This window comes from Anomaloglossus baeobatrachus, chromosome 4, assembly GCF_048569485.1.
Source record: "Anomaloglossus baeobatrachus isolate aAnoBae1 chromosome 4, aAnoBae1.hap1, whole genome shotgun sequence".
Classification (NCBI taxonomy): domain Eukaryota; kingdom Metazoa; phylum Chordata; class Amphibia; order Anura; family Aromobatidae; genus Anomaloglossus; species Anomaloglossus baeobatrachus.
Genome location: NC_134356.1, coordinates 485,685,401 through 485,712,824, shown reverse-complemented (window position 1 = coordinate 485,712,824; position 27,424 = coordinate 485,685,401). Strand labels below are relative to the sequence as shown.

Below are 27,424 nucleotides of genomic sequence, written 5' to 3'. Positions count from 1 at the left end.
TAATGACTATGAACTACCATCAGATATACTTACTAATAACAATAAATCTTTAATAAAGAAGAAAGAGAAACTATTAACCCTTCTATATCAATTTCCCCCTTTTGTAAATGGTTTAACCTTCACTACAGGGTCAGTAGGCGTCCAAACAGGAGCTGCTGGCTCATGGGCCTAGTACCCATGAGGGGTCTTCCTACCACTTCACCCATCCACCCTCAGTGTGGACACCTACTCCCGGTCAGCAGAGGCCATTTGGGGTCCGTAGTAAACTACAGAGGGTTCAATGCTGGGACTCTTAGAACATACATTATTCAATAGTTTAGGTAATGCATATATCAATGTTTTTACAGCTATATAAAGCAGTAGACAGAACAACAATATTTGCATACAGGTTTGTATAATGCCAGAAACCCAACCTGCTATGCCTTTAAACCAATTGGCTGGATTCATAAAAGAAAATGTATTTCCCCACCAGGAGTCCTTGTTGGCATCGTGCTCTTTTAACCATTTATCCCTAAGTTCACTTGTTTTCTGTATATCTGCTCTAACCTGGAGGTTGCCTGCAGGGTCAATGTAATGGCAACAGGCAGGACCAATTATTTGACACATTCCGCCGTCTTTTGCTGTCACAAAGTCTAGCACTATAGTATGCTGGTTAGTGACTACAATTAATTGTTTTTGTATAGCATTGGTAGCATTTAGAATCTCAAGAACCCGAAAAATTTGATCATCCAGGTAGTCAGTGGACTCTACTAGCTTGTCCCACATTTGCATTAAGAAAGGGTGTATGAAAATAGCACTAAATACCTTATTTGCTTTTCCCAATTCTACTACATGAGGCCTACCATTTGGCCGGGGTTTATTATCTGCTGCTCGTTTATACAAGGTATGAATTGGGACAGCTGCTACATCTACTTTACTATGAGGAACTATGAAAGTGGCTGGTGTAAGTCTGGCAAGTGTGCAAACCCCTCTCATGTCAGGGCTCACCCACTTGTGAGCACGATTCCCACAAACCAAAAACACTCCCTCTGGGAAAATACAAAAGTGAGTTTGACTTTGTACACAATAAAGCAGATTCAGAAGCCCCTTCATGACTTTATGAACACACCACGTATTGTTCATTTGTTTTCTGGTCATACCCAAGATACAGTTACCCCGCTCCCTCCTAAAAGTCCGTCTAATAAATGATGATGTACAGCCCTCAATACCCTTCTGATATACTGTCTCATTGTCCTTGGTTGAGTCATGTGTATGTATATAGAAACAGTTATTGTCTTCTCCACAATTTCCAACACCATTGTATTGAAGACTGAACCATAATCCATCATGGGGAATGGGGCCCGAATGAGGAATCTTAGTCTTTATTTTGGCAATTATGCCCATGTCTGAATCGTATTCCATCCACCACGAGTATCCATCGGGTCGAGTGATATTTAGCTGGAACCAGGGTTTAGTGACCCATCCAACTATAGTCAATGTAGCAGATACATCACGAGGTACATCTTCTCCCAAAAATCTAGATTGAGTCCAGGTTTCATTGTGTATACAGTCTGGTATCAATACCTCCTGTGGTTCCAGAGGTAAGGCTAAATAAGGCATAGTCTTTGAAGAAATAGGACTGTGTGTGCAGATCCAACAGTCTTTTGGCTTTTCTCCCTCCATGTCCTCAGTAAGAGAAATATGGTGGCGAATGAGTTTATTATCCCAGTCCGTATTAAAAAGTTCGCTCAGTGTCTTTGTTTGTTGCAGCAACCCTGCTACACCTAGCAGGATAATTAGCAAGACTGTCATTCTGCCGGTGGAGTGACCTTTTTACAGTGACTGGCGTGGATCCAGGTGGGTTTTCCCTCAAGTTTCACTGAGGTGGATGTGGTCAGCTGGACTTGGAATGGGCCATCAAAGCGTGGATCTAGGCTCCTTCTCACGTGTCTGCGCACGACCACCCAATCACCTGGATTCAGCTGATGCACATCTGCACTTGCATTGGGATCTGGAATGGATGAAAAGACATGTTTATGCACCACATTAAGTCTTTCCTGTAAGGCCTGGACGTAGGCTGTCATAGTGCCGTGTTGCATCTGTAACACTTGTGGAAAGTAGAGACCTGTTTTTGGGGCACTACCAAAAAGGACTTCAAAAGGAGACAAGCCTGTCTTCCTATTTGGAGTGTGTCTGACTGAAAAGAGTGCCAGGGATAAGCACTCTACCCAATTCTTTCCTGTCTCTGCCATGGCCTTTTGAATTTTTAGTTTAAGTGTCCCGTTTAATCTCTCTACTTTTCCACTGCTCTGTGGATGATAAGGGGTATGGAATGCCTGCTCTATTCCCAGGGCCTGCATAATGTCCCTCATTATTTCTCCAGTGAAGTGTGTACCCCTGTCACTTTCTATGGCTTCTGGGATGCCATACCGACAGACTAGTTCCTTCATCAGTTTTTCTGCAGTTGTTTTAGCATTTGCACATTTTACTGGATAGGCCTCAACCCATCCTGAGAAGAGATCTACACATACCAGGACGTATTCATACACTCCTACCTTGGGTAGTTGTATGTAGTCTATTTGCAGTCGTTGAAACGGATAGAGCGGTTTGGGTGTTGCTTTCTTAGGGACTTTTACTGTTTTACCTGGGTTGTGTTGTGCGCAGATAATGCAGGATTGTACATGTTTGGAGGCTACGTAACTGAAGCCAGGAGCGATCCAGAAGGCATTCACCTAGTTACACATGTGACTTTTTGAGGCGTGAGTGGGGCCATGTGTTGCTTGTGCCATCATAGGGAACAGGGACCTTGGTAAACACAACCTATCCTTACTTTCCCATACTCCATTCGAGTTCAGCCCAGCTCCCATTTTCCCCCAGTGTTCCTTCTCTGTTTGGGCAGCCTGATGCTGGAGGGATTTCAGGACATCCAGACTCACTGTGGCTGGGACTTGCTGGCTCCCTGCCACTATCCTCTGATCCCTAGGCCTCTTTGCCGCTGCTTTCGCAGCCGCATCCGCCCTTCTATTGCCCGCTACCTCCAGTGAGTCACCTTTTGTGTGTGCTTTCACCTTAATGATGCCAACCTGGACTGGTAACATTAGTGCCTCCATTAACTGTTTTACCAATTCTGCATTTTTAATAGGCTTACCAGCTGACGTAAGAAAAGCTCTACTTCTCCAGATAGGGCCAAAATCATGACAGATCCCAAATCCATACTTTGAGTCTGAATAAACATTAATTTTCCTACCTGACCCCGCTCTACACGCCTCAATGAGCGCTGTTAGCTCCGCCTCCTGCGCGGACATGTGCGGCGGGAGTGGTTCAGCTCGGATTACCTCATGCGAGGATACTACTGCATATCCAGTGTAGAATCTCCCATCCAGGTGGTATCTGGAGCCATCTACAAAAAACTCAAAATCTGCATTAGTAATAGGTGTATCATAGACATGTGGAAAACCTGCTGTCTCCTGACTCATCAGCTCTATGCAGTCATGCTCGTGCGTCATGTCAAAGTATTCATCCTCACTTGCTACCATTGTCACCAATTCCCCCTTTTCTGAATCTACTGGCAAAAGGGTGGCTGGATTCAGAACATTACACCTCTTGAGGGTGACATACTCAGGAATCAGAAGGGCACATTCAAGTCTGAGCTGTCTGGCCATAGACAGGTGTTTCGGTTGGACTTGCACAAGTATAGCATGGATGTCATGCGGGGAGTAAATTGTTAAGGGAAATGTCAATGTGATCTCGCAAGCTTTCCCTAGCAGTACTGCAGCAGCCGCTACAGCACGGACACACGTGGGTGACCCTCTGACAACTGGGTCCAATCGCGCTGAGTAGTAAGCTATTGGTCTTTGTTTGTCACCATGTTGCTGTGTGAGGACGGCTGTCGCATGCCCTCCCTGTTCTGTGCAAAACAAGAAAAATGGTTGATCGTAATTTGGAATACCCAGGGCTGGGGCAGATACAATGAGTAGTTTAAGGGAATGAAAGGAATCAATAGCTTCCTGAGTGAGGTCAAAGGGGTCAGATGACAGACAATCATAGAGGGGTTGCATCATTTGCGAGGCAGACCTTATCCAAGGCCTGCAGTATGACACTAAGCCCAAAAAGGTGCGCAGTTGCCGGTGGGACCTGGGTAAGGAGAGATTTTGGACTGCTTGTTTTCTCTCCTCAGTCAGGTGTCTCGTACCTTCAGAGATACAGTGACCCAAAAATGTTACTTTTTGCTTACAGTACTGTAATTTTTCACGTGAAACTTTGCAACCATTCTCTGCCAGAAAACACAACAAAGAAATTGTGGCTTCCTTGCAGGACGTCTGGTCTGGACAGCAGAGCAAAAGGTCATCCACGTACTGCAATAGCGTAACCTGTGGATGAGGCGGTTGCTCCAGAATTCCTGCCATAGCTGTAGAATAAATGGTAGGTGAATTCATTCCTCCTTGCGGGAGGACTGTCCACATGTACTGTTTCCCCTCATGTGTGAAGGCAAAAAGATACTGACAGTCAGGGTGTAGAGGCACTGAGAAAAAGGCATTTGCCAAATCAATTACTGTAAAACATTTGGAGGTCCCTGGGATTTGTGACAGTAAGGTATGTGGGTTTGGAACAATTGGTGTTACACTCTCAGTGACAGCATTGACAGCTCTCAAATCATGCACCATTCTGTATGTGTCAGGGGAACCTTTGGGCCCTTTTTTCTTGATTGGATACAAGGGAGTGTTACAGGGGGAGGACCTTTGTACTAGAGCCCCTGCTTCCACATATTCTCTTATATCTCTGGTCAGGGCCATTGATTTGGCTGGACTTAAGGGATACTGTTTTAAACAAGGAGGAGTGGAGCCCTCTTTTAATTTTATCATGACTGGGGGAATAGGAAGCCGACCAACATCAGTTTTTCCCTTTGCCCATACAATGTCTGGAACTTGTTGCATTGCTATGTCTTCACTAGTTCTGGTATCGGACACTCTCGCAGATTTGGACATGTACACCATTGCTGCAATCTTGCACAAGTGTTTGTCAGAGAGGGGACTTGTGACTGTAATACCTTCTGGGGTGTATTGTATGGTAGCCTGGATAGCACTTAACACATCAGCCCCCAGCAAATTCATAGGAGTGTTTTCACTAACAATAAGCTTTGTGAGAATTTCCTGGCTATCTTGTAATCTCAGCTTCATCTGTTTTGTCAAGGGAGTTTCAGACACCAATCCCTCCACCCCAACACACTCCACAGTCTCGTCACTCACCAATCCCTCCACCCCAACACACTCCACAGTCTCGTCAGTGATCATATCTGGCTTTATCAGGTCTTTATGTACCACAGTGCCGGCTGCCCCAGTGTCAATTAAAAATTCTGCCTCTTTCCCCCCTGGCATGGTTATGGTCGTAAGTAAGGTGGGACCAGGTCCTGAGGGAACGAAAACAGGGTACACATTTGTCACTGGGTTGCCAGTTTCCTAGGTCAGAGGCAAGGGAGGAGGGAAATCAGTCTGCTCACTCTCCTTTTTGGAGTTTTTGCACTGTCTGGCATAATGTCCATTCTGTCCACAATTCCAGCACTGTACGGTCGCTCGGTCACCTGGTGCCCCCCCCCTCTGTTTCCACTGTCTTCCTTGTGCTCTAGCATACATAACTGGTCGCTTGCATTTTGTCAGTTCAACCCCCTTAGCTACTTGCAGAAGGTCTGTTGGGTCCATGTTTCTCCACTCAGGTCTGGCTGTCTGTACTGCTTCTCGTAAAAACTTATTCATACCGTCAATGAATGCATTCACCAATATTTTGATATCAAGGTCGTTTCTTGCACTGTACCCCATGTCTGTCCACTTCAGCTGTAACCTCCCAAAGTACGTCTCTATACTCTCCCCTTTTTGCTGTGTCACGTCAGTCATCAGTACAGACTGCTCTGTTTGTTTCTTTGTAGCCCATCCTTTCAATGCCTCACAGTACGTCATTCCAGACCTCTCAGACTCAACGTCCATGACCCATGATTGCTCCTTCATCATATCAGTATGCGTCTTAATTATGTGTCCCAGCACGTCACCTGCTTTTGCAGTCACCAAACTCTCGAGGTCTGCCCAAGTGCATTTATAAGTCACCTGTATTGTCTGTATTTGCCTGTAAAATGGGAAAGGTTGGTTTTCAGGGTCAGGTAACTGTTTCAACATAGCTAGCTGGTCAGAGGGGCTCCAGGGGTAATATTCCTGTGTCTGTCTGATTCTTGTGACCTTCCTCGGTCGGGATGTATCTGATTTTTTTGTACTGGTCCCAGCGCGTTCTTTCCTTTCCTCACCGTCAGCTTCCTCCGCAAAACTCAATTCCTTCACTACCTCTGTCTCAGTGTCAGCGTCCTCTGTCATCACATGTGATCTGGTTCGAACAGGATTTAGTGCAATCCGCTTAGGGCGAGTAACATTACATGTAGCACAAGTACCTCTCCAGTCTGGGTTTTTCTGACTACAATGTTTACAAGTCCATTCATCTGGTCTGGGTTTCTGCTTATGAGAAGGGGGGGCGGTAGCAGTCACAATTCCTGCTTTTGGTGCATTAAAACATTCATAATACACCTTATCTCCCGCTGTGGTCTCTTTATATCCACAATGCTGCACCTCTTCAGCCACACGACACCATTTATTTACTTGTTGCTCTACCCTCTTGTCTTTTATCCAACCTCTCTTTTCTTCCCTGAATCTGTGCCATTTCTCAACATCCAAACATCCGTACTCTGGCATGTCTGCCTTTTTGAGTATCGGTCTGACATTTTTCACTGCTTCTTTGCCTTCTCTTTCTTGCACTATCTGTTTGGCTGTTTTGGATCCTGCTGGAGCCCCACGCTGCACACTGAACAAGTTGCCCATGGCTTCAACTTATTCCCACACAGCCCACCTTTCTGCAAATGCCCTCTCAGTGTCCCTGAACCTTGTTAACAGGCCACACGTCTCCTGGCAAGTCAGAATGGGCTCTCAAGTGGTAGCAAGAAGGCTCAATCAGCATTCACTCTCACCTGCTACACTTGTAGGGCGTATTGGGAAGGGTTAAAAACACCTCTCACCCAATAGACCAGATGACTAAAGCAGGAAGGACCAGGTGTGATAGTCCTCTCACCTGCTAGACCACCTCCATGTAAGTGGGAAGGCCACACGGCTCTCTAACCCACTTGACCTGATGTGTGCAGTTTGGCTACTCCATGCTGGTCCTTTACAAAGTATTTCAGCAACAAACGTAAGAGTTAAACCAAAACAATTAACAGAGCTGACTTCTCACAGAGGGCAGAAAATCGTGCAGCTGTTCACTTGACCCCTCCCAAAAGAATGTCAGCCAGCGCACAGTTTGTTTAGCAAGAGTCTTATCTCGTTCAGATTCAGCTTCCAAAACACAATCCTAATACCCACTGGTATAATACACAATCCCTGCAGAAAATTGAGACCACTTATATACCTTCACAGCACTAATATTCTACTTTACTATAAAACCTTCATCCCCATTTTGAGGGGAAGAAACACACAATATCTCACTATAAGGACAGATCCCAGGACCACTTGTCTTACTCATTCATTGATTCCAGAAGCATAGGTAACAATACACCCTCCAAGGATCAGTTAACCTCACATGCAAATAAAATTATCTAAACCGCTCTTGATACTGATGGGAAAAAATACATATGTCAGGTATCCACTCAAATACTCTATATGGCTATGCCCTGTGACATTTCACAACCGGAACATCTTTTCACAGTCCACAGTATGACATATAACCATTAGACTTATACATACATATTATTTCACCAAGTCTCTTATCACAATTACTTGTCACTTTGTTATTCAGAGGCTTCTCATCAATATACAACAACCTATTGCCTCCCTACTTTATCTAGGCATTAATATGAAACCACTTATGAACACATATCCCTAGACCAGAGTATTGCCACAAAAACACAAAACACAGCAACACAGCAAATGCAATTATACAGAGACTATCCCAAATTCCGTGCTATGCACTCTATGCAATCAGTTAATGGACGGACAACAGATTATCTTATTACTCTATATTTCAACTCTCATTCAGACATGCATGAAAAAAACAATACTCACTGGTGATGCCAGAGTTCTTGAACCGTGTGTACAGCCTTACCCAGAATATTCGGGAAATCAGAGAGAGTGAAATGAAGTGTAAGAATAAAGCTTCTCACCTTGCTGCAGCTGAAATTTCACTGTCTCAAGAGTCCCCAAAACTTCTTCCGAATAGGCTGGTTGGCCACGGCTCCACGTTGGGCACCAAACTGTTGTAGCTGTTCTGTTTTGTCACAAGTCAGCTTATGGGATCACCAGTGAGGTCCTCTTGAGTTAGGCCTCTTCAGACCTAATCAAGATCGAGCGCTCGGAGAGAAAAGACCAGCATCCATGTGGGCATGATCAATTTCTTCTGTTTATTTCATCAAAGTACAGTTTATTTATACCATTTACAGATCAATGTGATATTGCAAAAGAAAAAGAAAAAAACTTCGAGCTGAACTTTACTAATTGTTCATATGACCTTTAAGTTTTAGCAAAACAAAAATGTAGAGTCATGCATATGAGATAAGAAGAACATTTAGAAACCATAATAATCCTTGAGTCTGTCTCTTATTCCGTAGGCTCCATAATGACTATGAACTACCATCAGATATACTTACTAATAACAATAAATCTTTAATAAAGAAGAAAGAGAAACTATTAACCCTTCTATATCAGGATCAAAGTCCTGATGAGCTACGTCTGTCTCATCATACAGAGAGCCTCCTGGGACCCCCCCCGGAGCATCGATTTTATTCCAAGTGAGGGTGGCCAGGGAGCAATGATCCAGATTGCCCATGGCCTGTCCGGACTGCAAGTCTCTATCCCCTTGCAACTCCGTCCCTGTCCTTGGACAGGGTTGAGAGGTGGTTCTTTTGGCCACGACAAGTAGAGACCCCGGCTGACCAAGTGCTACAGGGGAGCATTGCACCCAATGGGGAGCAGTGCCGTGGAACAGTATCACATGCAGCAAAAACAGCATCGAAAGCCTGTGTTGCTTATATGCTGCTGCCGACTTATAGAGCCAAGAATGGCGACCGTACAGTGCAATGTATATCATACAAGCATAAAGTTCAAATGAACACTGCAGCACATGCAATACAAGCAGCATAGAAAGCCTGCTTTTCTGCTGCTGTAGACTAGCCATCTAGGGGAATATAGCCCAGAATAGCGACCATACAGTGCAATGTATAGCATACAGGCATAAGTACAAATGAACACTGCAACACCTGCAATACAAGCAGCATAGAAAAAAACCTGTGCCTCAGCACCCTTGCTTTTCTGCTGCTGTAGTCTAGCCATTCTATGGCGAATATAGCCAAGACTAGCGACCGTACAGTGCAGTGTATAGCATACAAGCATAAATACACATGAACACTTCAGTACGTGCAATACAAGCAGCATAGAAAGCCTGTGCCTTAGCACCCATGCTTTCCTGCTGCTGATGTGTCGCCATCTAAGAGGGCATATAGCCCAAAATAGCGACCTATGCAGTGTACTTAAAATACAAATAGACAAAACTGCGGTATTTAGTGTCAGCACCCCAGGTGCCGCTTACCGCCCGCCTATAAGCGGGTGTGTGGTCGCCCTAGTCCTGTTGTTTGCCCAGAGTCCGATCTCTCAGCTCGGGCTGCAGGAATGGCTGCCGGCGTCCTTCTCCAGCTCGTATGAGTAGGGGCGGGCCGTGGGCGTGCCCCAAGTCAGAGCGGGAAACCGGCGTCCCACAGTGTCTAGTGAGAGGGCTGGAGCATGTAAATAAGGCTCCAGCCCTCGGCGCTGCTGATTGTACAGCGTCTCTCCCCTACCCTGATTGACAGGGTGGGGGCGGGAACGAAGCTGAGCTAGGCCGCAAAAGCCGGGGACTGGATTTATAAGCGCCGCCGCCGTAAAAGCGCGGTCGGCGCTAAGTCCCCGGCGCACTACAAGTCCCAGCCGCGCCGCCGCTCCCGGAGCGTCCGGCGCGGTAGTTCCCAATAAATAAAGTCACTCAGCTAGGCTGCAGTGACTGTAACCCTTTACTGTCCCCGGCGCACTAGCACACCCAGCAAGTCTGGAGTGTGCTGTGCCTGTGTGTACGGGGACACAGAGTACCTGAATGGTGCAGGGCCATGTCCCTGAACGGCACTCCCGCTCCACATCCAGCAGGTTCAATGGGTCTGTGGATGGAGCCCGGCCTCAGGGCTTTGGGGCCGGTAAGATCCCACTTCCTCAGAGCCCCTCAGGGGGATGGGGAAGGAAAACAGCATGTGGGCTCCAGCCTCCGTACCAGCAATAGGTACCTCAACCTTACAAACCACCAGTGGGGTGAGAAGGGAGCATGCTGGGGGCCCTATATGGGCCCTCTTTTCTTCCATCCGATATAGTCAGCAGCTACTGCTGACTAAACAGTGGAGCTATGCGTGGATGTCTGACCTCCTTCGCACAAAGCCGAAAACTGGTGAGCCAGTGATCCCACTGGGGGTGTATAGCCAGAAGGGGAGGGGCCTTACACTTTTTAGTGTAATGCTTTGTGTGGCCTCCGGAGGCAGTAGCTATACACCCAATCGTCTGGGTCTCCCAATGGAGCGACGAAGAAATGAGATTTTTAGCAAATAATTGATCAATTTTTTGAGCCACCCCTGCCAACGTCACGGCAAATCTCAATAGGGGGGTCCTACTCTACATTCTGTATTTCATGTGCCATGCGGCCTCCTAGATAAAGTTAAAAGCAGAACCATAATAGAGCACACATACCTGTAACCTGTATATAACCGCTTCTATGTTGCAAAAAAGGCACTTGTGGATAGAGACCAGCCCAGGTCCCAGCATGTGGAGCAAGCTCTGCACCATACCAGGACTATATCAGAACTGATCCTCCCAGTGCCAAACAGCAACCATTGATAAAGGCGGACCAGATCCAAGATGGTGCTTAATTAGCATTGCCTGTGGAAAGGGGTGAGGTAACTGAATCTGAACAGCTACCAACAGGAGGAATACAAAGCAAACCAAAATCAGGCGTGCATGGCATGGTGGTGACCGGCCACCAGAATTTGTAGCATAACTACGACCAAACAGAGAGAGGGGAGCCAGCACGATCTGAAATTGGCATGCATCATATAAAAAGTGAAAATTCACAGATTTATTCCAACTGTACTACAATAAAAAAATGAGATTTTTAGCAAATAATTGATCAATTTTTTGAGCCACCCCTGCCAACGTCACGGCAAATCTCAATAGGGGGGTCCTACTCTACATTCTGTATTTCATGTGCCATGCGGCCTCCTAGATAAAGTTAAAAGCAGAACCATAATAGAGCACACATACCTGTAACCTGTATATAACCGCTTCTATGTTGCAAAAAAGGCACTTTTTGTTTTTTCTTCATTTAATGCAGGTAACAAGTTTATTAGGAGCGTCTAAATGGTCTGTGGTCTGTAGAGCCAGAACTCTTAATGGTTGGTAGGGGATCAAATACTTATTTCCCCCACTGTATGTGTGTAGGGCCAAGACATACATCTGGCATGGGGGCCTTTTGCGGACAAAGTCGGATCCTTCACTTCACTTTACCTTCAAAATGAAACATAGCACATCTACAAATCTGGTGCTGTTTACCATATTTTTCGGACCATAAGACGCACTTTTTTTCCCCCAAATGTTGGGGGAAAGTGAGGGGTGCGTCTAATGGTCTGAATATAGGGCTGCGGCCGGGAATGAGGGTGCTGCAGTGGAACGGGTCATCGGCGGCACGAGCAGGCTGTAGCAGCCTGCCGTGACCATGTGGGCCCGCTCATTACTTATGCACGCCCATCATCCCGCCCATCATCTCTCAGCGCTGAAGCCAGCGCTGATAGGTGGGCGGAATGATGGGCCGGGGGTGCGCGCATATTAAACAGCCTGCTGTGATCACCCCTGGCAACTACAGCCTGGAGTGATCATGTTCGGCTGTATTCACTGCCCCCCGTGCATCATCATCAGCGCGGGGTGCAGTGAATCAGTACGGCATACTCACCGTTCCCCTGCAGCTTCGCGATGTCCTCTCGTCTGCCGGTCAGCTGATCTGTGTAGAGAGCGGTGAGCACAGCGATGACGTCGCCGCTAGTCACGCAGGTCAGGCGGCAGCCAGCAGGACATCGCAATGCTGCAGGGGAACGGCTCCACACAGATTAGCGGCGCTGCTGCCGCCACAGACAGGGGGAGGAGCAATGCTGCATGAAGCAAGGAAAGGTGAGTATAGACGTTTATTTTTTTTGTGTGATACAAGATACATGCTATATAGCAGGATGGATGGGGGTATATAGCAGGATGGGGCCATATAGTAGGATGGATGGGGTATATAGCAGCATGCATGGAGGTATATAACAGGATGGATGGCGGTATATAGCAGGATGGATGGCGGTATATAGCAGGATGGATGGGAGTATATAGCAGGATGGATGGGAGTATATAGCAGGATGAATGGGAGTATATAGCAGGATGGATGGGGGTATATAGCAGAATGGATGGCGGTATATAGCAGGATGGGAATATATAGCAGGATGGGAATATATACCAGGATGGCAGTATATATCAGGATGGGGGCATATAGCAGGATGGCAGTATATAGCAGGATAGGGGTATATAGCAGGATGGCAGTATATAGCAGGATGGGGTCATATAGCAGGATGGCAGTATATAGCAGGATGGGGGTATATAGCAGGATGGGAGTATATAGCAGGATGCAAGTATATAGAAGGATAAGGGCATATACCAGGATGGGGTACCTTAGCAGAGAATTTGGGGACATTTTCCCCCTATAACAGTGTCAGCAGCAGATCCTCGCCCCATAACAGTGTGTCATGACCACATTTTTTGCTTAAAATTTTATTTTCTATTTTCCTCCTCTAATACCAGGGTGTGTCTTATGGTCCGGTGCGTCTTATAGTCCGAAAAATACGGTATAAAAAAAAGGCATCTGCTGTATGCTTGTCTAATTGTAGACAACCTTATGAATGAGACTGCTAACATTTCTTGAAATAATAAAATGACAACCTATAAAAAGTTCACTTTAAAAATAAATGGGCAATATGTATATTTATCAAATTTTGTGCAGTAAATATAAAATTTAAATTAGAAAAAAATATAGTTGAATGTCTTTACTATCATAAAACCTATATGGTATGTTGTGTTACCATTAGTGATGGATCAATAGTAATGCCTACCGAATACCGAGTCATATTCCAGTATTCATCACGGCAAGAAAAATGCACGTGTTCCCCATTGACTTGCGTTAGACTTGTTATTCATGAGGAATATTGGAATAGTACTTTTGGGACTTGTTTGAGCATACATTTTTTACAGGGCAGTTAGTTGCATTATTTTTGGAATGTGCGTGGACAAAGAACATATGGTTGTTGTATTAGGGTACATACACATCATTTCTTTTAGACATCAGCGTAGCCACTGAGATTTTAAAGTAAAAGACACTTCAGCAAAATGGGCATCTTTTTGGTCATTTTTGTGGTGGCTTTTTAATAAACTTTATTTATAAAATAATGTGCACTTTCCAAAGGGAAGACAACTGAACAATGGTCAGGTAACTTCTTTTAGTCACCATTCGCTACTCCCATTGGCAGCCCTGTGATGTGATCGCAGATTGCCAATGGGTTCTCATGACAGCCAAGGGTTCAATGATTACCCCTGTGTCTGTCTTGACACAATTCCTCTGAACACCGGCTGCAAGCTGTCATTCACAGGAGATTGTGATTTCTGCTGTACAGGGCAATGCTGATGCACTTCTCTGTATAGAACAAGCGATCGGATGATCACAGCTTCAAGACCTCTAATTGGACTAATTAATACAATAAAAACAAAAGAAGCACAAAAGTTCAAATCAAGACCATCTTTCACCCATTGAGATAAAACAATTAGAAAATAAAGAAAAACACACATTTGGTATGATGTCTATCAAAATCTAAAGTAAATTAATCCATTCAGTAAACAGTGTAACAAAATAATGTTATAATGTCAGAATTACTTTTCTTGGCCATCGCAAAATTGCAATAAAATGCAATAAGAGTTGTAATGGGCGAACCTGAACTGTAAAGTGCACATGATCCCGAACACAAGCTTTCCTGGGAAGCTCGAGTTACAGTTCAGGCCCAGTTCGGGTCCAGCGGCTGTAAAAAAAAAAAAAAAAAAAAAAACACATTATTAAAAAATATTATGATTATACTTACAGGTCCTGTGACACGTCCTGCAGACTCTGTCTCCTGGCCGCTTCTTCTTCCGTGTCCGATCATTGCTGTGCCCCCGGGTAGCCACCACTGACTAAAGGACCTTCCATGATGTCATAGCCATGTGACCACTCTGGTGTGAATGTTGGTGAATGTTGTACAGACATTGGCTTACAGACTGGTCACATGCCTATGACGCCATGGAAGGTCCTGTTAAATTCCGGGGGTATTCATTGCACTGCGTGTCACTCAGCAGTCTTCGGCTGTTTTTGGCCATGTTCTCAGTGACGTCAGGGTTCACCCACGTCCATGGCTCATGCACTCGATTGAATTTTGACTGTCACTATGCGAGTCTCGCATTGCATAACCCAGTGCAGCGCACACTCTCCCGACAGGAGCGGGTCGGCTTCATGTATTTCCAGGTTTTGCCTTACTGGAGAGCAAAATACGGCAGGCGCCCCACAATTTTTTTCTTTTATTATTGTTTTAAATAATTAAAAAAAAAATAATGGCCTTCCTGTATTTTGTTTGCCAGCCAAGGTAAAGCCAGGCAGATGGGGGATGGCAGCCCATAGGCTTTATCTGTGCTGAGAATCAAAAATACCATGGAGCTCTACATATTTTTTATTTATTTATTTTTACACTACTATATGTGTGAGAAACCCAACAGCCAATCACAAACGCTGTCATGCAGAATAGGCATCTGTGATTGGCTGCTGGAGTAACCTGGAATATGCCCATACATTTTAGATGCTAGAATGTATGGACTGGTTTCAGGTTACTCCAGCATCCAGTCACAGATGCCCACTCTGTGACAGCGTCTGTTATTGTCTATTATTTTAACAGTAAAATAAAACAACACAGAGAAAAAATATTTTATTAGAAATAAAACAGAAGACATTTAGGACTCCATCTTCATTACTCAAAAAAATGCCCTCTGACGTAGTCCAAAGGTGGGCGAGCATCTTCAGCTCTGCAACATCTGACTTACAATGACCTTCCATGACGTCATAGCCATGTGACTAGTCTGGTGTGAATGTTGTTACCTCGTGGGTTATAGGACCTTCTGTGACATCATATCCATGCGACCACTCTGTAACCCAATGTCTGTACAACATTCACACCAGACTGGTCACATGGCTATGACATCATGGAAGGTCCTTTAAGTCAGTGGTGGTTACAGGGGGGCACTGCAATGTTCGGACCCAGAAGCAGAAGCGGCCAGAAGACAGCGGCTGAGCTGGTCTGTAGGATGCATCACGGGACCTGTAAGTATAATGACAATGATTATTATTAACTATATTCTTAATTTTACAGCCCCGCCCGATCCCATAACTGTAAAGTCCAAGTTTGGTGTTCAGATGCAAGTTTGTGTTATCCCAGAACTTGAACTAGAACTTTACAAAACGTTTGGGCAAGGCTCCCGATCCTGAACATCGAGGGGTTCGCCCATCACTAATTAAGAGGTGATAAAAACAGTATATCTACCCCAAAATGGTACCAGTGAAAACATCAGCTCAGGGCCCAAAAAATAAGCCATGACTTAGCCCCAGATCCCGAAAAATAAAAATGTTTTGGTTCTCAGAAGATTCTCAATTTTTTGACCATTTAAATAAAAAAACCAAAACTATACATGTTTAGTTTCTACTCACTCGTAGTGACCTGGAGATCATACTGCCATGTCAGTTTTACTATACAGTGAACATGGTAAATAAAATCCCAAAATCCAGTTATGGAATTTTTGCAATTTCACCACACCTGGAATTTTTTTTCCCATTTTCTAGTACACTATATGGTAAAATAAACTATGCATTTCAAAAGTACAACTCATCTTGCAAAAAACAAGCCCTCAAACAGCTATATTGGCGTAAAAATAAAAAAGTTATGGCTCTTAGAAGAAGGGAGGAACCTAAAGCACAAAAATGGAAAATCACAAGGTTGTGAAGGGGATAAAGAAGCATTCCCATCAAAGTTTTTATCCTCTTAATGTATTGCAATCATTACATTCTATGGCCCTGTGTACTTACAATTGCTCATTTTGCCCTTATACCCAGTAATTTTTTTGATATTTTTCTCTACTATGCATAGAAACAGGAAAAATATATCTTTGTACCGTGTTAACCAGTAGAGATAAAAAAAAGTTTGTTTAAAAGAACTGAGAGTCCTCAGTGGTTGATACCTTTTAATGGCTATCTGAAAATGGGGGCATCACAGCCCGGACCAGACCCCAATCAGAGGACAATAAAACTTTCACACTGCTTATCTATGAACTACAGCAATATTTATGGCCACAACAGTTTGCCCCCTTGCCATAGTGATAGTTCTGCTTCACATAACTTGTCTTCTTTACTGCTCCATTCTATGTCCTGTTGTGTATAAATACTGTATGTGACTCTTCAGATTTTGTGTTATACTAAGCCTGATGAAAAGACCTGCGTAGTCTTGAAAGCTTGCTATTATTACCATCTTTTCAGTTAGCCATTAAAAGGTATCAACCACTGAGGACTCTCAGTTCTTTTAAACAAACTTTTTTTTAGAAATAGGAAGTCTCTTATCCCTGCATGAATCATTACCCTCTTCAATTCTTGACCCAGCCACTCCCTCATCCCCTTTTGTCTGTGACTTTTGCAGAGACTCATGCAGGGAAGCAGGACTTCCTGTTTTTATGTGAAGCTTAGGATTCAGCTAGTCATTATTTAATCATATAATGTCAGAAGCCTAATGGAAAACAGAAGAATTAACTGGGTAGAAGGACAACATGAGCAATTATATCTGCATAGTTCTATATAATATGATGATTGCAATATACAGTATATACAGTATATATATCAATAAATAAATATATATACATATATACAGTGTATATATATATATTTTTAAACATATATATATATATATATATATTTTTTTTTTTATACATATAAATATATATAAATATATATATATATATATATATAAAAGAGAGAGAGGATTAAAATGTTGATGGGACTGCTTCGTACAGGCAAATTTGGGACAGAATTCACCTGAAAACAATGTTGTGTGCACAAGTCTTTATGACTGATCAATGGGGGAACCCCCAAGTTTGTTGCTATGAAGCCCTTTTAACAAAACAGGTGTCAAATACGGTACTTTATGAAAGTCATATTTTGTGAATCACTGTCAATCACACAGAATTGCTCAGGATCTATCAATATATCCATCAAATATGCATAAAATGGCAAAACATTATTGAGATGAGTATGTGATTCCAGCCTAAAAAGAGCCATTAGCAAATGACATTAATTTAGAACTTTTACTCCTGAGTAAGATTGACACAGTGTAATTACCAATCTCCATGTCTATACAAGATAAGTTTTCATTTTACCTATTTAGCCCATAATATTTTTTCCTGGATCTTGTATGCAGCAAGTGTTATAGATCTTTCTAATGCAGATGAAAAATGGATATTTTTATCATCTGTTTTATTACAAAGCCATGTGGATTGTTCCTTGCTACCCTGCCAAAAAACTCTTATAATTATAGGTCTTAGGGTAACTGTGATATAACACGTTAGTATTTCACTGTAGTGGGAAGATAAGCAGATGGTTGTTTAACACAAAATGGGTAGTAACGGCTTGCACTATCCTGACAGATCTTGGCATCACTTACTGTCTATTTATCCTAGCTACATTTAGTTAATAGCTATTTGTGGGTGGGGTGATGCAGCTAAATTATATAAGTAGCATTTTAGTATTAAATTGAAAGCTTTAACAGTTAGAATTAAACATTGCTCCAGTATCACTAAGTGAGCAGAAAAATGAGATAGGTGTACTATATATCTACAAGGTTATTAAATAGCATTACAATATATAAATAGGGGCTAATAAATAAATAGAATATGATAATAGCTTTCCGCAGCCTTGAAGACATGATTTCTTACTCAATTGCTGTTATAGCTACAAATGAAAGGCCAGTTCATCCTCTTCTTCAGCTTGGTTATTAACCTCTACATTTTTGAATATAGAAAGATTCTGGACCCAATTGCTCAAACTTTTTTCGAGATTAGAGAAATACAGGAAATGTAAATGTCAGGTGTATTGTCTTTTCTTCAGTGTTTCAACTAGGATATTCATGACTTGTATTGAAGTAGAAAAACACAATATTAAAGGGAATCTGTCAGCAGGTTTTTGCTACCTCATCTGAGAGCAGCATTGTGTAGGCAAAGAGGCCCTAAATCCAATTATATACAACTTAGATTACTGGGTGCAGCCATTTTGATACAATCCAATATTTTAGATTTTGCATGTAGCAGAGCCCATACAGTTGCCCTCACCCACACCAGGCTTTCATTGTACATTTCCATAGACAGAAGCTGCTAATCACAGGGGGGCAGAGTTGTTCTACACCTCACCTGCTCCTCAGACCCACTAATGATAAAGCTAAGAGACTTAAACTAACATTGCAGATAAACAAAAACAGACTTTGTGATAAGAGATGCAGGGCTGAATTCTCTGTGTTAACTCTTACAACATGATGTCTTCAAATTACAGTGCAGAAACCTACTAACAGAGTCCCTTTAAACATATGGGTTGAAAATAATATTATATACAAAAATAAGATAGAAGACTGAAACTACTGCTTAAAATAAAAGCAAATAAATACTTATTACTATGGATGAGTGTATAGTGCAAGGAGGATCAACTTCAAGCTGAATTTTTTTAAAGTCACACGTCCATGTGATTTCAAACTCTCTGCAACTCAATATACAAGAATCACAAGAAATAAATTCCCAATGCCATTTCATCCTTCTAAAGACTAAGTGACTCAGTTGATGCCATCAGGCATGGCTGCGTGGACTTAAGGCTGCTTTACATGTGTCGATTTCTCGTGCGATCGCATTTGCGATCGCACTCGCCCCCATCGTTTGTGCGGCACGGGCAATTTCTTGCCCGTGTCGCACAATGCTGTAACCCCCTGTCACACGTACTTACCTTCCAAACGACCTCGCTGTGGGCAGCGAACATCCACTTCCTGAAGGTTGAGGGACGTTCGGCGTCACAGCGACGTCACACAGCGGCAGGGCCAATAGAAGCGGAGGGGCAGAGATGAGCGGGACGTAGACATCCCGCCCACCTCCTCCCTTCTGCATTGCCGGCGGGACGCAAGTAAGCTATGTTCATCGTTCCCGGGGTGTCACACAGAGCGACGTGTGCTGCCTCGGGAACAGTGAACAACCGGACGTTCGATTTTTTTGAAAATGAACGACGTGTCAACGATGAAGGAGAAGGTGAGTATTTCTCCTCGTTCACGTAAGTGACGCACATCCGGCATCGTTAGTGATATCGTAGCATGTGACAGCTACGTGCAACGGTGAACGAGCTGAAATACTCACCTTCTCGTTCATCGTTGACACATCGCTCATTTTCTAAAAAACGAACGTCTGGTTGTTCATTGTTCCCGAGGCAGCACACATCGCTCCGTGTGACACCCCGGGAATGATGAACTGCAGCTTACCTGCGTCCCGCTGGCAATGCGAAAGGAAGGAGGTGGGCGGGATGTTTATGTCCCGCTCATCTCCGCCCCTCCGCTTCTATTGGCCGGCCGCTGTGTGACGTCGCTGTGACGCCGAACGTCCCTCCCCCTTCAGGAAGTGGATGTTCGCCGCCCACAGCGAGGTCATTTGGAAGGTAAGTACGTGTGACGGGGGGTTACAGCATTGTGCGACACGGGCAACAAATTGCCCGTGCCGCACAAACGATGGGGGCGGGTGCGATCGCAAATGCGATTGCACAAGAAATTGTATTGTGTAAAGCAGCCTTTAGCCTAGCTAATCAGAGAGGACTATTACAGTCAATATAAAATTTAGAGGCTGGCCAAGCAGTGCCATTTTAGGCTTTCCAGTATGGGGATAGGAGGTCAGAGTGCACAGCTCTTCTTACATTGGGATAGAAAAAGGCTTAATCTGCTTGCAGTGCTTAATCACATTGAAAAAAATGATTGGTCATGTGAGTCTGTGAATAATAATCCAAAGCTTCAAGTAAGATAAGGAAGTACTTTGCCTGTATAGTTACTGAGTGTGAATGAAGTGCTTAATCTGATACATACTGTAGTAAGAGCACCTTAGTAGCAGTCATTTGTTTTATTCTTCACACACCGCAATCAAAGAGGGCAAACGCCTCAGTGCAAATTTTGCTAGTAAACCAAAATCATGAAGCCAGGGCTTGAGTATCAAAGAAAGTGTGTTCTCTGTATTGTGAAATATTAAAGTAATTTTTGTTTAAATCTCAATGGAAAAATATCTATAATCCACAAGATTTAACACAACTGTCTGTCTCACAGAGTGTGCATTGTAAAAAAATGTTTGCGTACTTTCTTGTAATAGGCCTAAATTAGACCCGTACACCCAATTGCCAATGTTATTTACTACTGGTTACCATCCATTTTTCTTTAGCCAGATAGGTTGAAGTCACTTGGAGATTGATAAGGCTGTGTTTTCATCAGAGTTTTATACATGTATTTTTCAGTCAAATAGAGGTTTTTAATGTATTTTAATTTCGGGGTGCTTTAAATATGAAGAGAGTTTACACAAATAGTACATATAGTAAATGAAAATAAAATAAGCAATAAGTAAATGATCAGTAACAGACTGTTACAGTGAAGGAGAGGACAGTGCACTCATGGGTTTATGATTTGGAAGGTTTTGGGTAAGGAGTCAGTAGTTAGGGAATTGAAACAGCTCAGGTAGAAATGAGGTGGCAGTGAGATTATTGCAGATTTTAGGCTTTCCTGAAGAGATGAGTTTTCAGGTTGTGCATCAAGGTTTCAATTCTGGAAGACAATCTGATAATCTAAGATAGTGAGTTCCGGAGGATGGGGTATGCGCGGGAGAAATTTTGGAGATTGTTTTGTGAGGAACATACAAGGGCCAAAAAAAGAAGTAGATCTTGAGAAGACTGAAGATTACATGTGATGAAGTATCAAACAATTAGTATTTAGATGTATAAGGAAACAGATTATGGACAATGTTGTTTATCATGTTAATATTTTTAACTAGATTGACTCATTGGAGGACCGTGAAAGGATTGGACAGAGGCAGAGAAGTAGTGGTGAGAGAAATGTACTATTTGGGCAGCTGAGTTATGGATAGATCGGAGGCTTGTGAGATTGTTAGATGGAAGGCCACAGAGAAGGGTATGGCATTAGTTGAGGTGGTATGGGTATGGATGTGTGATTTCAAGGGCAGAGCACATTCAAGGATTAAACCCAAACAGCAGGCTTGTGGTATGGAGGAAAGTATAATCTAATTTACTGATAGATAGGATTAGAGGAGATGGAGGAAAGATGATGAGTTCAGTTTCGCCACATTGAATTTTAGAAAGTGTAATCAAAAGAAGAAGGGTATAGCTGATTGGCAATCTTGGTTTCCGGACAGCAGACATCTTGGTCAGAGAGGTGAATAGGAGTTTCATCAGAATATAGGTGATGCTGGAAGTCATGGGACTTCACGAGTTGTCCCAAGCAAAAGGTTTAAGTGGCGAGAAATAGAGCTCCCAGGACATATCCTTGACACCAACAGAAAGAGGATAGGGTGAGAAGGTAGTATGGGAAGGAATGAAGCTACATATGTGGTTAGTGAGTTATGATGTTTTCTAGTTCAAGCTGGGTTTTCTGCTCAAATAGTTTTGAGGCATAGAGAATAGTGATAACTTGATATAGAGTTTGTGTCAGGTGCTATCTTTTTCATGATGGATGTACTGATGGCATGTTTGAAAGACACCTGGGGTTAATACTAAGTTGAAGAGATGGGTTATGGCTACAATAGGCATTGCGGTAAGGTTGAGGAGGAGGTAGGTAGAATAGTACAGGTCAAGTGCATAGGTCGATGACACTGAATACAAAACGTTTTCAAATTATATGAGTACTATAAAATCTTTGGAGCTATAAGATATGTAAGTTCTGTTAAGGTACCTTTTCTGATTAAAGCATCATTATAACTCCATCCTTGCAATAGATGAGCGAACCCGTCAAGGTCCGGTTAGTGTTCATTGACTTTCCTGATGTCCACCGAACAGCTCGACAAACATATTCGAACACCATTGAATTCAATGGGAGTTGAAATGTATGTGTTAGTAAGGGGTAAAGAGGTTGGTGTTATTAGGGGCTAGGGGACTGTAAAAGAAAGAAAATAAGGACTAAAGCAGGACCATGATACTTACCAAGTCTCCCACTTGGTTGTCACATAGCTTCCGGGTATGATTATTAACCCTCATAGATAATCACTGCTTCCCCACCCACTGGCAGTCCCAGCGTATCTGATTAGTTGCAGTCAGATGGTGCCTCCAACCTGTGTGACGGCATCTGTGATTGGTTGGAATCACACACGCTATCTGAGTTCTTTAATGGAGTGTAAAATTAAATAAATACATTGGTATTGGGTCCCCCGTATATTGATACCCAGCACAAATAAAGCAGATGGCTACAGGCTGCAGCCCCCAGCCATCGGCTTATGTTGGCTGTGTAACAAAATATAAGGGACCCCATGTAACTTTTTTAAGTTATTTAAATAAATAATTTAAAAAAAGCAGCGCATAGTTCCCTCCCCCAATGTTGATACCCAGCCAAGATAAAGCTTACAGCTAGGGGCTGGTATTCTTAGGCTGGAGAGGCCCATGGTTATTGGCCCACCCATCCTAAAAATAGTAGTCAGCAGCCTCCAGAATTGTTGCATCAATTAAATGCGACAATCCCGACTGTTATGATCCGGACCATGGAAGACCACCACAAATCATTGGTAAAAGGTGACAAGAGTATTGGCAACTAATCTGGCCGCCATCCCCTTACTAACCATCACAACTAGAAGTAGCCGAGGGGTGAACTAACATCCTGTGCACCGCGAACCCAGCCGGAGAACTAACTATCCTAAAGGAAGGAAAGATGAATACATCTCTGCCTCAGGAAATAGACAAGAATAGCAAGCCCCCACATTCAGAGACTGCGGTGATATAGGAAAAACACAATACACAGATAGATGACAGGATTAGCAAAACGTGAGGCCCCCACTGACTAAAATAGGAAAGGACAGGAAAGGGACTGATGGTGGCCAGAGTAAAACCCTGCAAAATTCCAAATTCCTGACAGCACAAAAAGGCCCGCAGATCCTATACCAGGTGCTTTTGTCATACCAATGAACAGAAAACAAGAATCATAACAAATTCAACAAGCCACAAACACATGGACCCAAAGGAGCTATACTCCAAACAGAACTGCAGGGAGTTCCCCAGCCAAGCAACAAATCCCTGCATGCAAATAAACTGAAAACAATCACAGCAAATGACAAACCCAGATAAGAGCAAAAGAACCAAACAATAAATAAAAAGCAAGCACTTATCTGGGGTAGATGTGGTGTGGAGCAGAATGAAGCAGGCTGGTGATACAAAGAACAACTGACATCCGGCATAGCCTGCTATCAGACCAGGATTTAAATAAGCAGAGAGTTAGCAAAGGAAACGCCCATTGCACAACACACCTGGTCCAAGTCCAAACCATTCCTGGCCACCCGAGGGGGCCTCCCAGGAGCCAAAACATAACTAACATTTACAACACCCGACACTTTACCTGGCCTCATCCCATTGCCCTGGTGTGGTGTCAATCAGGGTAATATAAGGGGTTAATGACAGCTCACAGCTGTCACTAAGCCCTATATTAGTAATGGGAGGCGTCTATGGGACGCCCCATTACTAATCTGTAAGTTAAAAGAAATAAACACAAACACCAAAAAAATCCTTTATGTGAAATAAAATACTAAAAAAGTCTCTTTTTCTCCAATGTTTTAACCACAAACACCCAGTTCCGATGTTAGACACAAAATGTCCCACAACAATCCTGGCTCTGCTACATACTGAAGTCACAGCGCACGAGCACAGAACAGTACCGCATGCTGTGGCTTCAGGTGCAGACTGACTTAGTTGTGAGCAGTGAAATTACTCAGTTTATCTGAGATCACAGGTGGAGGTACGCCACCTGTGACCTAAATAATTTAAAAAAATGCCACATAGGGTCCCTCTTATTTTCATACATAGGGCCAAGATAAGCACATGGATGGGTACTGCAGCCATTAGCCGTCTGCAATATCTGCGCTGGGTATCAATGTACGGGGAACCCTACACCAATTTTTTTTAATTAATTATTGTTACACTCCATCAGGGAATGCAGATAGCGTGTGTGATTCCAACAAATCACAGATGCTATCACACAGTGTGGGGGTGCAGTCTGACTGCAACTAATCACAGACGTTGGTACTGCCAGTGGACGGGTGAAGCAGTGAATATGTATGAGGGTTAATGAGCGGACCCGGAAGTATTGTTACAGCTGTGCGAGACTGGTTTGTCTTGCTTTAACCATTATGCTTCCTTTTTGTTTACAGTGATTTCCCTTGCCAACCACAGCCATTCCAATACTTGATATGAATGTGGTGGGGCCAGAAGTGGATGGTTTCTGCAATAGTGTAAACACAAGCAGTTACCGAACAAAGCCAAACTTTGGCAATTTTTGAGAAAAGTGTTCGTGAATCCGATCCTGACCCGAACAAGCCAAGGCTCGTCCAAATTTGAGATTGGCGAACCTTTTTTCAACAAATTCACTCATCTCTGCTCTATATCTAATTTTCCTCACCATACATATTTGTGATAATACACTCAAGCCAATGCTGTATTTTGCCTGTGTGCCCAGTAGTGATCACAGTAGGCTATTATAGATGAGCATACAGATAAATTGATGTGGCAAAATTCAAATGGAATTGTGCATACATTGTTGTCAAGCACAACAGTGGCTGAAAATGGGGCATACAAATGAGTGATCAATCATACAATTATACTGTTAAGCTAATCACAGCATTCCCCAAGGAAAGAAATTCAAATTAAAGTTTTGGAAGTACTTATGTGTAACAATATCATCCCCAACAGAGTTTTTACAGATTTGTGTGTACATTAATAGTGTCAAAAAGTGCCATAATGAAATTGCTAGTCATTAAAACCAATAGCACAGCTTCTAAAACAAATGTAAATACAGTAACACCATAGGCCAGATATAGAGTGTCCATAAATGAGTACAAGCCAAGAGCACTACTTATATACGGGTCAGCCACCATCACAGTACCCTTGCCTCTATGCCAGGAATAATAGGGACCTTATAATTAGGCTATTGCATCTGTACTAATACCGTAGCAGCTCTAATGTTAACCAACATGTATGTCTTTCCAATTTCAAACTTGTTCTCTACCACATTAAGAGACTTAAGGGTGCTTTACACACTGCGACATCGCTAACAATATATAGTTGGGGTCACGTTGTTAGTGACGCACATCCGGCGTCGTTAGCGACATCGCAGCGTGTGACACCTAAGAGCGACGATCAACGATTGCAAAAACGTCAAAAATCGTTCATCATTGACACATCACTCCTTTTCATAATATCGTTGGTGGTGCATGCCGCTGGTTGTTCGTCGTTCCTGCGGCATCACACATCGCTATGTGTGACACCGCAAGAATGACGAACATCTCCTTACCTGCGTCCACTGGCAATGCGGAAGGAAGGAGGTGGGCGGGATATTCAGGCCGCTCATCTCCGCCCCTCCGCTTCTATTGGGCGGCCGCTTAGTGACTCCTTGAAGGAGGGATTGTTCGGCGGTCACAGCGACGTCGCTGAAAAGGTACGTGCGTGTGACGCTGCCGTAGCGATAATGTTCGCTACGGCAGCAAACACCACATGTCGCACCAACGACGGGGGCGGGTGCTATCGTGCACGACATCACTAGCTATCACTAGCGATGTCATAGCGTGTAAAGCACCTTTTAAACGCAACGTTTGCCAACATTTCCGTACATGGGCCGGGACAGCAGCCACTACTACTTAATACTTTTGTTAGAGAGATGTTGGATGTCACAAATTACATAACAAAAGGCATGGGTGGAAGAAATGATGGAATCATTCTAATTAAGTATATATAGTTATTATTTGTTCACATGTTATACAGTACATTATTGTGCAAGTGACTGATTTGTAACTTGAAAAGTTTAGTGGCCTCAAGAGCCATCTCTTCCTTCTGCTCCCAAATGAATTTGGAGGGTGATAATGAACTTTTCTCTAATTAATCATTCATACTCCTTACAAACGAAATCATTCCAATTTTTACTTTATCGTTTACAAATGTGGGAACAAAGGTGAATGAATTGTTCTTTCATGAAAAGGTTTCTATTTCATCTTGTGATACCGGAATGATTTAGAACAAAGAACGCATGCTGCAGAAAGTTAATGCGATTTCTCCAAACATTGCTGTATATTAATTAAACAGTCCTTAAACTCTGCATGCTGTTCCTGAGCCTCAATTATACCATTTAGATGTGACAGTATTAATATTCATGACTGTTTCCTTTGAATTTATTTATATAATAAATCTGTTGTCTTTATTTTCTGCAGGGGGCTCAGATGATTTTCAGTGCAGCTAAAGACCTTGGACAGTTGTCTAAATTAAAGGTAATACTGCTAAATCAATAGTTAATCACCTGCCACATAACTTTATCCTTCACTATTCATGTCTCATTGTAATCTCTGCCTTGTCACTATTCTTTCTGATACAAGAAGTCAGCATGAGAAAAGGATTTTGCTATTATGTAACACAGTAAGTGTCACTTTCAGCCTTCCGGTACAAAATGTCAGACGACGAGCAGATCATCAAGGACCCCAATCTTGAGCTTTCATTATAGACATATAAAATTGTAATAATCTGATTTGTTTTCCCATATCTTTGTTTTCCCCCATCATAGTGCTAGTTTTGTTTTTAATTTAATATTTAAAAAAGTTTTCCCACTTTTTGACATTCCTTGATTATTTAATCAATGTCTTCCAAAGTGATTGGTAGAGTGTCAAAGTTGCTATAATGTGGAAATGATAACTTGTTTTTTTTGTCTATCTTAAAGAGTCTCTGTAAGAGCAGAATGACTGTTCAAACCAAGTACAGGCACTCGGTGCATCAGGGCGGGGCCAAACATTTAAGTACACCTGCTTGTTTTCCCTCTGTCTCCTTCCCCTCTTCTTCAGTTGAGAGCTTTGGCTTCATATGAGATAAAAATTATAATCACGGTTACGCATGAACTTTTGTTAAATCCAAGCTAGTGTCATCAGATAGTAACTCATATGGGGAGAAGTAAAGGCCCCAGTGAAAACAATAACTC

General features: G+C 43.0%; 1 protein-coding gene across 1 annotated transcript in view; it reads left to right on the top strand.

The window, feature by feature from the left end:
* The window catches only part of UNC13C (unc-13 homolog C), a 1,075,146-nt gene that overhangs the window by 899,822 nt on the left and 147,900 nt on the right, over positions 1 to 27,424 (top strand). The window contains exon 29 of the mRNA XM_075345771.1: positions 26,670 to 26,726. Coding sequence (XP_075201886.1) covers positions 26,670 to 26,726 — 57 coding nt within the window. The remainder of the gene's footprint in view (positions 1 to 26,669; positions 26,727 to 27,424) is intronic.